The 12,280-nt window shown below is 45.6% G+C and overlaps 1 protein-coding gene across 1 annotated transcript in view; it reads left to right on the top strand.

The window, feature by feature from the left end:
- LOC137334324 (E3 ubiquitin-protein ligase RNF123) overlaps nt 1-12,280 on the top strand; it is a 370,362-nt gene that overhangs the window by 49,742 nt on the left and 308,340 nt on the right. The window contains exon 19 of the mRNA XM_067999016.1: nt 8,546-8,617. Within this exon, the coding sequence (XP_067855117.1) occupies nt 8,546-8,617 (72 nt within the window). The remainder of the gene's footprint in view (nt 1-8,545; nt 8,618-12,280) is intronic.

The raw sequence follows: 12,280 nt of genomic DNA, 5'->3' as shown, positions 1-12,280 counted from the left end.
AGGGACAGTTCCTGAATCTAGAGAACTTTGAAAGATTATAGTTAGGGCATCCGCAATGTGCTCACCTACTTCCTTTAAAACCCTGGGATGGAAACCATCTGGTCCTGGGGATTTGTCACTCTTTAGTGCTATTATTTTCTTCATTACTGTTGCTTTACTTATGTTAATTTTATCGAGTCCCTGTCCCCGATTCATTATTAGTTTTCTTGGGATTTCCGGCATGCTATCCTCTCTACTGTAAATACTGACGCAAAGTAATTGTTCAACATGTCCGCCATTTCCCCATGATCAATGGCAATGTCCCCACTTCCAGTTTTTAAGGGGCCAGCACTGCTCCTGACCACCCTCTTTTTCCTAATATAAGTATAAAAGTTCTTCGTATTGGTTTTGATATCCCTTGCGAGTTTCTTTTCATACTCTCTTTTTGTAAGAACATAAGAACATAAGAAATTGGAGCAGGAGTAGGCCAATCGGCCCCTCGAGCCTGCTCCGCCATTCAATAAGATCATGGCTGATCTGATCCCAACCACAAATCTAAAGAACACAAGAAGTCGGAGCAGGACCCGGCCACATAGCCCCTGGGCCCTCTCCGCCACCCACAGGGCATTGACCGATCCGAACTCAGCTTCATGTCCAATTTCCTGCCCGCTCCCCATAACCCCTAATTCCCTTTACTTCTAGGAAACTGTCTATTTCTGTTTTAAATTTATCTAATGATGTAGCTTCCACAGCTTCCTGGGGCAGCAAATTCCACAGACCTACCACCCTCTGAGTGAAGAAGTTTCTCCTCATCTCAGTTTTGAAAGAGCAGCCCCTTATTCTAAGATTATGCCCCCTAGTTCTAGTTTCACCCATCTTTGGGAACATCCTTACTGCATCCACCCGATCAAGACCCTTCACAATCTTATATGTTTCAATAAGATCGCCTCTCATTCTTCTGAACTCCAATGAGTAGAGTCCCAATCTACTCAACCTCTCCTCATATGTCCGCCCCCTCATCCCCGGGATTAACCGAGTGAACCTTCTTTGTACTGCCTCGAGAGCAAGTATGTCTTTTCTTAAGTATGGAGACCAAAACTGTATGCAGTATTCCAGGTGCGGTCTCACCAATACCTTATATAACTGCAGCAATACCTCCTTGTTTTTATATTCTATCCCCCTAGCAATAAAAGCCAACATTCCGTTGGCTTTCTTGATCACCTGCTGCACCTGCATACCAACTTTTTGATTTTCTTGCACTAGGACCCCCAGATCCCTTTGTACTGCAGTACTTTCCAGTCTCTCGCCATTAAGAAAATAACTTGCTCTCTGATTTTTCCTGCCAAAGTGCATAACCTCACATTTTCCAATATTATATTGCATCTGCCAAATCTCCGCCCACTCACCCAGCCTGTCTATATCCCCTTGCAGGTTTTTTATGTCCTCCTCACTCTCTACTTTCCCTCCCATCTTTGTATCATCTGCAAATTTTGATATGTTGCACTCGGTCCCCTCCTCCAAATCGTTAATATAGATTGTAAAGAGTTGGGGACCCAGCACCGACCCCTGTGGAACACCACTGGTTACTGGTTGCCAGTCCGAAAATGAACCATTTATCCCAACTCTCTGCTTCCTGTTCGATAACCAATCCTCCACCCATGCCAGAATATTACCCCCAATCCCGTGATTTTTTATCTTAAGTAATAATCTTTTATGTGGCACCTTGTCGAATGCCTTCTGGAAGTCTAAATACACTACGTCCACTGGTTCCCCTTTATCCACCCTATACGTTATATCCTCGAAGAACTCAAGCAAATTTGTCAGACATGACTTCCCCTTCATAAAGCCATGCTGACTTTGTCCTATTAAATTATGCTTATCTAAATGTTCCGTTACTGTCTCCTTAATAATAGACTCCAAAATTTTACCCACCACAGATGTTAAGCTAACTGGCCTATAATTTCCAGCCTTCTGCCTACTACCCTTTTTAAATAACGGTGTTACATTAGCAGTTTTCCAATCTGCCGGGACCTCTCCTGAGTCCAGGGAATTTTGGAAAACTATCACCAAAGCATCCACAATCCCTACTGCCACTTCCCTCAAGACCCTAGGATGGAAGCCATCAGGTCCAGGGGATTTATCCGCCTTGAGTCCCATTATTTTACCGAGTACCATCTCTTGAGTGATTTTAATCGTATTTAGCTCCTCCCCCCCGAGAGTCCCCTGTTTGTCCAGTGTTGGGATATTCTTAGTGTCCTCTACTGTAAAGACTGAAACAAAATATTTGTTCAGCATTTTTGCCATCTCCATGTTTCCCACCATTAATTTCCCGGTCTCATCCTCTAAGGGACCTATGTTTGCCTTAGCCACCCTTTTTCTTTTTATATAACTATAGAAACTCTTGCTATCTGTTTTTATATTTTTTGCTAATTTCTTTTCATAATCTAACTTCCCTTTCTTAATCAATCCTTTAGTTACTTTTTGCTGTCTTTTGAAGAATTCCCAATCTTCTATCCTCCCACTAAGTTTGGCTACCTTATATGTCCTTGTTTTTAGTCGGATACTATCCTTGATTTCTTTACTTAGCCACGGGTGGCTGTCATTTCTTTTACACCCTTTTTTCCTCAGTGGAATATATTTATTTTGAAAGTTGTAAAATAACTCCCTAAATGAACACCACTGCTCATGTACCGTCTTACCCTTTAATCTATTTTCCCAGTCCACTTTAATCAATTCCGCTCTCATACCATCATAGTCTCCTTTATTCAAGCTCAGTACGCTTGTTTGAGAATCAACCTTCTCACCCTCTAATTGGATATGGAATTCAACCATGTTGTGGTCGCTCGTTCCAAGGGGATCCTTAACTAGGACATTATTAATTAATCCTGACTCATTACACAGGACCAGGTCCAAGGTTGCCTGCCCCCTTGTAGGATCAGTTACATACTGCTCAAGAAATCCATCCCTGATGCACTCAATGAACTCGTCCTCAAGGCTGCTCTGCCCAATTTGATTTGTCCAGTTAATATGATAATTAAAATCCCCCATAATTATGGCTGTTCCCTTATTACATGCCCCGACTATCTCCTGATTAATACTTCTTCCAGCAGAGTTGCAACTATTAGGAGGCCTATATACTACGCCCACTAATGTTTTTTTTCCCTTATTATTCCTTATCTCCACCCAAACTGTTTCATTATCTTGATGCTTTGTCCCAATATCATTTCTCTGTATTACAGTGATTCCTTCCTTTATTAACATAGCCACCCCACCTCCCCTTCCTTCCTGCCTGTCCTTCCTGATTGTTAAATACCCTGGCATATTTAATTCCCAGTCGTTGTCACCCTGCAGCCATGTTTCTGTAATGGCCACAAGATCATACCCATACGTAGTTATTTGTGCCGTTAACTCGTCCATTTTATTACGAATGCTACGTGCATTCAGATAAAGAACTTTCAAATCTGTTTTGTGACGCTTAGTTCCTGCTTTTTCCTTTTTTAACACTTTACCTATTACTCCATACCTTCTGTCCCTTCCTGTTACGCTTTCCTCTCTCTCCCAGCTCAGGTTCCCAACCCCCTGCCACTTTAGTTTAAACCCTCCCCAACAGCACTAGCAAACACTCCTCCTAGGACAGCGGTCCCGGCCCTGCCCAGGTGCAGACCGTCCGGTTTGTACTGGTCCCACCTCCCCCAGAACCGTTTCCAGTGTCCCAGGAATTTGAATCCCTCCCCCTTGCACCATTCCTCTAGCCACGTATTCATTTGAAATATCCTCCTATTTCTACTCTGACTAGCACGTGGCACTGGCAGCAATCCTGAGATTACTACCTTTGAGGTCCTATTTTTTAATTTACCTCCTAACTCCCTATATTCTGCTTTTAGGACCTCATCCCCTTTTTTACCTATATCGTTGGTGCCTATGTGCACCACGACAGCTGGCTGTTCGCCCTCCCCCTCCAAAATGTTCTGTAGCCGCTCCGAGACATCCTTGATCCTTGCACCAGGGAGGCAACACACCATCCTGGAGTCTCGGTTGCGGCCGCAGAAACGCCTGTCTATTCCCCTTACAATTGAGTCCCCTATGACTATAGCTCTGCCACTCTTTTTCCTCCCAGCCTGTGCAGCAGAGCTACCCGTGGTGCCAGGAAGTTGGCTGCTGCTGCCTTCCCCTGATAAGTCATCCCCCCCAACAGCATCCAAAGTGGCATATCTGTTTGAGAGGGGGATGGACACAGGGGACCCCTGCACTACCTGCCTGCATCTCTTACTCTTCCTGGTGGTCACCCATTCACTTCCTGCCTGTATACCCTTTACCTGCGGTGTGACCAACTCGCTAAACGTGCTATCCACGAGTTTCTCTGCATCGCGGATGCTCCACAGTGAGTCCACCCGCAGCTCCAGCTCCGAGATACGATCGGTCAGTAGCTGCAGGTGGACACACTTCCCGCACACATGGTCGGCAGGGACACTGGTAGTGTCCATGACTTCCCACATCTTGCAGGAGGAGCATATCACGGGTGCGAGGTCTGCTGCCATGACTTGCCTCAGCTGAGTTACCCCTTTTAAATTACGTTGAAATTAGAAAATGTTAACTATACTAGGGACCTAGGTTCACTAAAAAAAACACTATCTGCTATAAAACCTGCAGATCTTCCCTTTCTTATTACTTTACTTACAGTAAAATGGTAGAAATACTCACCTGAACCTACTCACCAATCAGCTGCCTCCCCTGTGCCGCGTCACTTTCTGACTGGTGACGTCACCCCGAACTGCCGCTGGTCTCAGAGTCTCGCTCTCAGAGTAAGCTCTGGTCTCGCTCTCTCCGCGCTGTTTATATCCCCACTCTGGTCTCGCTCTCTCCGCGCTGTTTATATCCCCACTCTGGTCTCGCTCTCTCCCGCCGCTCACCGCTCTCAGGTCCACTACCGCTCTGCAAGAAAAGCAAGGCAAAGCAGCACCTCCTTCCCCCACTTCACCTAACTCCCACACGTACCGAACTCTCAGCACACTGTGTAATATCCGCACACCGTCTATAGTAGCCCTTACTATCTGTTTTGTGACCCTTTGTTGATCTTTGTATCTTTCCCATTCGCCAGGATCTGTGCCATTTTTTGCCTTTTTGTATGCCCTTTCCTTATGTCTTATACTGTCCCTTACCTCTTTAGTTGTCTATGGCTGTTTTTTTTGGCTAGTAGAGTTCTTGCCCCTCGGGTATAACCGATTCTGTATCACGTTAAATGCTTCTTTAAACATTTCCCATTGATCATCAGTCGTTTTACCCATTAACAGATTTGCCCAGTTTACTGTGGACAGTCTCTGTCTCATCCCATTGAAGTCAGCCTTGCCCAAGTCTAGAATCTTAGCAGCTGATTCACTTTTTTCCCTTTCAAACACTACATTGAACTCGATCATGTTATGATCACTATTGGATAGATGTTCACGCACAGTTAAGCCATTAACTAAATCTGGTTCATTATTCATTACTAAATCCAGTATGGCTTGCCCCCTTGTTGCCTCTAGGACATACTGCTGTAGAAAACTATCCCGGACACACTCAAGAAATTCACTATCTTTCTGACAGTTGCTAGTCTGCTTTTCCCAATCTATATGAAGGTTAAAGTCCCCCATTAAGACCACTATGCCTTTGTTACACGCTTGTCTAATCTCTGCATTTATACAATCTAGCACTTCAGAGCTGCTGCCAGGGCTCCGATACACAATTCCCACTATAGTCTTAGATCCTTTCCTATTTCTCAATTCAACCCATAAGGTCTCTGTTGGCTGCTTACCTCTCGTTATATCCTCCTTTATCATTGAAGTGATTTCATCTCTAATCACAAAGGCTACTCCTCCCCCTCTTCCATTTTCCCGATCTCTCCTGTAGACCTTATAACCTGGTATATTTAGTTCCCAATCCTGACCATCCTGCAGCCAAGTCTCAGTAATAGCTATCATGTCATACCCTCCAATTTGAATTTGAACCTGTAGTTCATTTAATTTATTCCTTATACTCCATGCATTTGTAAATAGAACTCTTAGTTGGGCCACACACCCTAGCCTGACCTTCAGCTTTGATGCTGGGTTAATCGCCTTACGCCTTCTAGTTTTTATTTTATCTGTCGTGCTTGAAGTACACTTTCTTTCCGCTGCTCTACGCTTTTCCCTTTCACTTGTTCTTGAACAACTGTACTATTTGTATTGTAAATTTCCCCTGGGTCTTCCCCTCTCTTGCTGCTCTCAACTTTACTCCCTTCTGACTCCCCGCTCAGGTTCCCATCCCCCTGACACTAGTTTAAACCTTCCCAACAGCACTAGCAAACACCCCCGCGAGGACATTGGTCCTGGTCCGGCTTGTGCAGGTCCCACCTTCCCCAGAACCGACCCCAATCTCCCAGGAATCTAAGTCCCTCCCTCCAGCCACGCATTCATCCTGTCTATCCTCCTGTTCCTATACTCACTAGCACGTGGCACTGGTAGTAATCCTGAGATCACTACCTTTGAAGTCCTGCTTTTTAATTTATCGCCTAACTCCTTAAATTCACCTTGCAGGACCTCATCCCTTTTTTTACCTATGTCGTTGGTACCAATATGGACCACAACTACTGGCTGTTCACCCTCCCCCTCCAGAATGCCCTGCAGCCGCTCCGCGACATCCTTGACCCTAGCACCAGGGAGGCAACATACCATCCTGGAGTCACGTTTGCGGCCGCAGAAACGCCTATCTGTTCCCCTTACAATTGAATCCCCTATCACTATAGCCCTGCCACTCTTCTTCCTCCCCTCCTGTGCAGCAGAGCCACCCGTGGTGCCCCGAACTTGGCTCTTGCTGCTTTCCCCTGATAAGCCATCTCCCCCAACAGCATCCAAAGCAGAATATCTGTTTGAGAGGGAGATGGCCCCAGGGGACTCCTGCTCTACCTGCCTAGTCCTTTTACTCTGCCTGGCGGTCACCCATTTCCTTTCTGCCTGCGTAATCTTTACCTGTGGTGTGACCACCTCACTGAACGTGCTATCCACGATAGTCTCAGTATCGCGGATGCTCCACAGTGAATCCACCCGCAGCTCCAGCTCCGAAATACGGTTAGCCAGTAGCTGCAGCTGGACACACTTCCTGCACACATGGTCGCCAGGGACACTGGTAGTGTCCATGACTTCCCACATCGTGCAGGAGGAGCATATCACGGGTGCGAGCTGTGCTGCCATGACTTGCCTTAGACTCTCAGACTCTCCTCCCGCTCTAGGGGTCTCCTTTTATACTGTGCTCACCTCTCGGACTCTGCCTCACCTGTGACGACGCACAGTAGTTTTCTCTTGTTGCAGGTCTGCTGCTGCTTTTATTCCCCAATCTCAGACTTCTACAGTCAGGTCCACTGCCGCTCTGGGGAAAAAGTTAGGAAAAGCAAGGCAAAGCAGCACCTCCTTCCCCCACTTCACGGAACTCCCACACTTACCAAACTCTCAGCAGGTCACTCTGTCCTGCTGCACTCCGTGCTGTCACACTGACAGGCCCCAGTATTTCTACAGTTTGTGACTCAGATGAGTCAGGCCTGCCCCACCTTCAGGCACCAGTTTAATCTAGCTAACCAATTAACTTACTGCAGCAGCTCTCTCTGCTGAAGCCTGACAGAAACTTAAAAATTTAAACTTTAAAATTGAACTTAAACAGTTGATAGCAATTGAACTTAAACAGTTGAAAGCAATATGCACTAGATTTAAAAGCGATTAACCCTTAAACTCCCACACTTACCAAACTCTCAGCAGTTCACTGTGTTGTCCGCACATTGTGGCCCCTTGTTCTGGATTCCCCCATCAGAGGAAACAGTTTCTCTCTATCTACCCTATTGAATCTTTTTATCATTTTCATCTAAGCTCAAAGGAATACAAGCTAAGTTTATGCCACCTGTCCTCATAATTTAACCCTTTAAACCCTTATGGTATCATTCTGTTGAATCTGCGCTGTACCCCCTTCAAGGCCAATATATTCCCCTTGAGGTGCGGTGCCCTAAACTGAATGCAGTACTCCAAATTGGGTTTGATTAAGGGTCTGTACAACTGAAGCATCACTTCCTCCCCTTTTGTATTCCACCCACTTGCAATAAGGCCAATAGCATATTCGCCTTTTTGATTGCTTTTTGTACCTGTGTACTAGCTTGTAATGATTTGTGCGCATGGAGTTAGTGGGACTTGGGGTGGGACAGCATTAGGATATTGGAGCTTTGGCTGAGTTGCAGTTAATATAGGGTGGAACGTGGGAGGCGGTGAGGATAAGTTGAGCCCAGAGGTGGTGAAGGCACAGCTGAAGATTTCCGCAGCGGTGGGAGGAACTGGTGGCAGATGCAGTGAATGTTGTGGAGGTGCAAATGGGGGATACTGGTGATGGATGGCACATGGGGTCTGAAGTTGGGTCTGATGAAACTCTCCCACAATGGAATTTAAAAGGCTCTGAAGGACAGGAATTTGAACTTCCATCAAGTTGCAAGCTGAGCTATCGGACTGTAATCAAATGGTTAAATGCTGTGAAATTTACTTCAACACACTAAAATGTTTAAACTTTTTCGTTTCAGGGCGAGGCATCCAGATACATTTTCCTGAATAAGTTTAGAAAATTTTTACAGGAGAATGCCAGCAATCGAGGGGTGAGTATTCATTTATGATGAGTTCTTGGCCCTGGGTTTCTAACCAAATCTGAGCAAGGAATGCTGTGATATTGCACCGTTACCCCTGCAGTCCTCTAAGGATCTATCCTTGGCCCCCTCCTATTTCTCATCTATATGCTGCCCCTTGGTGACATCATCCGAAAACACGACGTCAGGTTCCACATGTACGCTGACAACACCCAGCTTAACCTCACCACCATCTCTCTCGACCTCTCCACTGTCTCTGATTTGTCACGTTGCTTGTCTGACATTCAGTATTGGATGAGCAGAAATTTCTTCCAACTGAACATTGGGAAACCATTGTCCTCAGTCCCCGCCACAAACTCCGTTCCCTAGCCACCAACTCCATCCTTCTTCCTGGCTACTGCCTGAGGCTGAACCAGACTGTTCGCAACCTTGACGTCCTATTTGACCCTGAGCTGAGCTTCTGACCCCGAGCTGAGCTTCTGACCCCATCTCCTTTCCATCACCAAGATCGCCTACTTCCATCTCCGTAACCTCGACCGTCTCCGCCCCTGCCTCAGCTCACCTGCTGCTGAAACCCTTTGTTACCTTGAGACTCGACTATTCCAATGCCAGCCTCTCACCTTGCACCCTCCGTAAACTCTACTGCCCGTTTCCTAACTTGTAGCAGGTCCTGTGCTCGCTGACCTACATTGGCTCCCGGTCCAGGAATGCCTTGATTTTAAAAATTCTTATCCTTATTTTCAAATCCCTCCATGGCATCCCCCCTCCCTATCTCTGTAACCTCCTCCAGCCCTACAATCCTCCGAGATCTCTGCGCTCCTCCAATTCTGGCCTCTTGTGCATCCCTGATTTTCATCGCTCCACCATTGGTGGCCGTGCCTTTAGCTGCCTAGACCCTAAGCTCTGGAGTTTCCTCCCTAAACCCCTCTGCCTCTCTCTCCTCCTTGAAGATACTTCTTAAAACCTACCACTTTGACCAAGCTATTGGTCACCTGTCCTAATATCTCCTTATGTGGCTCGGTGTCATATTTTGTTTGATGATCGCTCCTGTGAAGCATCTTGGGAAGTTTTATTATATTAAAGGTGCTAAATAAATGCAAGTTGTTGTTCATTGTGTAACAATATGGCACAGCTGCAGTCCTTATGCTTGTAGCTGTTCTTGTATTACATCTGATTAGAATTTATGGGAATTGACAGAAGATAGCAAGGGAAAATCATAGTGTGGAATGTGGTGCATTGAATGTTATAGATCTTGGAAAAATGACATGCTAGTTATTCTTGAATGCCTTGATAATTAGGAATTTAATTTTTGTTGTATACTTTTGTTTTGAAGATTATGTGAGCCAGTCTTTGGGTATGGAGTAAAGGGCGTGGTATATAATGAAAACTGTGCAGAGCCTGACTTCATACTTGAATGTACCCCAATCCTATATGTACTTGCTGCTAAATATTCCACTCAAGTCCCCGGCAGGAGATTTGGTGAGAATTACGATCTAAGTTCTTTTTTAATGGGAGCTCCCAGACGATGAGACTCCCTCTTTAATGGGAGCTCCCAGAAAGTGAGATGCTTTCTTTAATGTGGGCTCCCAAAAGATGAGACTCCTTTAAGGGGCATTCCTAGACAGTGCAACTCCTTCTAAAAGGGTTACCGTTGGCTTCTTGCCAGTGCTTTGATGATTATTCTTGGCATCGGCAGTCTTGATGCTAATTCAGGTGTATGTCAGCATTAATTCTTTAAGTGAGTGTAAGGAGACATTGATTTAATATAATGAAGTCTGCTCTTTTGCAGTAAAACAACTTCTGCTTAAAATGGATAGAGGCACTTTCAGGTTCCTGACATTCCCCACCTCACTCCCAGTCACAACCAGGGGTGGGGGGGGGCGGGGCGGGGGGGTGAGTGAGGTAGGGGCATTATGAACCACTCTTACTGTAACTCCAACCTTCCTGTCTACTGTCCAATCTGTGGGTGTCTTGGCTGTGCGGATTCCTCCCCTCCCCATGGCCTGGTATGTCGGGGGCTTGGCTGTGATTATGCCTTCCCCCATCCCTCTATGGACTAATGTGCGAGGAGTTTCCTGAAGTATTTGTTTTCATAACAAAACAAGTGTCATAGAGTTATACAGCACGGATAGAGGCCCTTCGGCCCATCGTGTGAGTGATGAGAAAAGGCCAGTTGGTTCATCAAAGCTCATCTCTCTAGTACCCTAATCCCCCATTGAAGCCCATCTCTCTAGTACCCTAATCCCCCATCGAAGCCCATCTCTCTAGTGCCCTAACTCCTCCATTGAAACCCATCTCTCTAGTACCCTAACCACTCCATTGAAACCCATCTCTCTAGTACCCTAACCACTCCATTGAAGCCCATCTCTCTAGTACCCTAACCACTCCATTGAAACCCATCTCTCTAGTACCCTAACCACTCCATTGAAACCCATCTCTCTAGTACCCTAACCACTCCATTGAAACCCATCTCTCTAGTACCCTAACCACTCCATTGAAGCCCATCTCTCTAGTACCCTAATCCCCCATCTCTCTAGTACCCTAATCCCCCATTGATGCCCATCTCTCTAGTACCCTAATCCCCCATTGAGGCCCATCTCTCTAGTACCCTAATCCCCCATTGATGCCCATCTCTCTAGTACCCTAATCCCCCATTGAGGCCCATCTCTCTAGTACCCTAATCCCCCATTGATGCCCATTTCTCTAGTACCCTAATCTCCCATTGAGGCCCATCTCTCTAGTACCCTAATCCCCCATTGAGGCCCATCTCTCTCGTACCCAACTCCCCCATGATGGTGTGATGGCATTTTATTTTAAATATTTCTAATTCTTTGAGTAAAGATTTTTCTGTTTCTGTTTTGAATTTACTTTTCACTTTCTTCTGGTCTTATTTTTCTGGCTTACGTTGAAGTGATAACCTTGATCTATATACCTTTTAATAATTTCAGCTATTTTCACAAGGTGTAAGTTTACGGTGTAGTAACCACGTGTTTGGCCTTGGATACTCCGTTTTATTGTATACACCCTGTTATTTGGCAATGACACTTTCTTGTTATGGTCTCACAAAGGGAAGGATCTCACTGCCTCTTCAAAAGGTGATATCTCTGATCAAAAGAACTGGATTTGGTGCCTGAAGGGCCAATTTTACAGGGCACGGTAAAGGACGGAGGCATGGGTTCTAATTGTCTTGACTCGGTTGCTGTAATTGTCTTTTAGAGAGGTGAATTACTGCACCTCGGAGAGAGTGAGCCACCTTTCTTTAGCTGCTCTGTGAAAGTGAACAAGGAAATCCAATCCTCACTGCACCCAAATCAAAATATAATAGAAAGAAGAAAAGAAAGACTTGGATTTATAAACAGCCTTTCATGACCTCAGGATGTCCCAAAGTGCTTTACAGCCAGTGGAGTACTTTTGAAGTGTAGTCACTGTTGTAATGTAGGAAACATGACAGACAATTTGTGCACAGCAAGATCCCACAAACAGCAAGAGATAAATGACTCGATAATCTGTTTTAGCGATATTGCTTGAAGGTTAAGTTGGCCAGAACTCACCTGCTCTTCGAAAAGTGCCGAATGTCCACCTGAGGGGGCAGATGGGACCTCAGTTTAACATCTCATTCGAAAGATGGCACCTCCGACAGTGCAGCACTCCCTCAGTACTGCACTGAGGTGTCAG

This window comes from Heptranchias perlo, chromosome 17 (assembly GCF_035084215.1).
Source record: "Heptranchias perlo isolate sHepPer1 chromosome 17, sHepPer1.hap1, whole genome shotgun sequence".
In the NCBI taxonomy this organism is placed as follows: Eukaryota; Metazoa; Chordata; class Chondrichthyes; order Hexanchiformes; family Hexanchidae; genus Heptranchias; species Heptranchias perlo.
The sequence above is the reverse complement of the archived record's forward strand: the minus strand, read 5'-3'. Positions and strand labels throughout refer to the sequence as shown.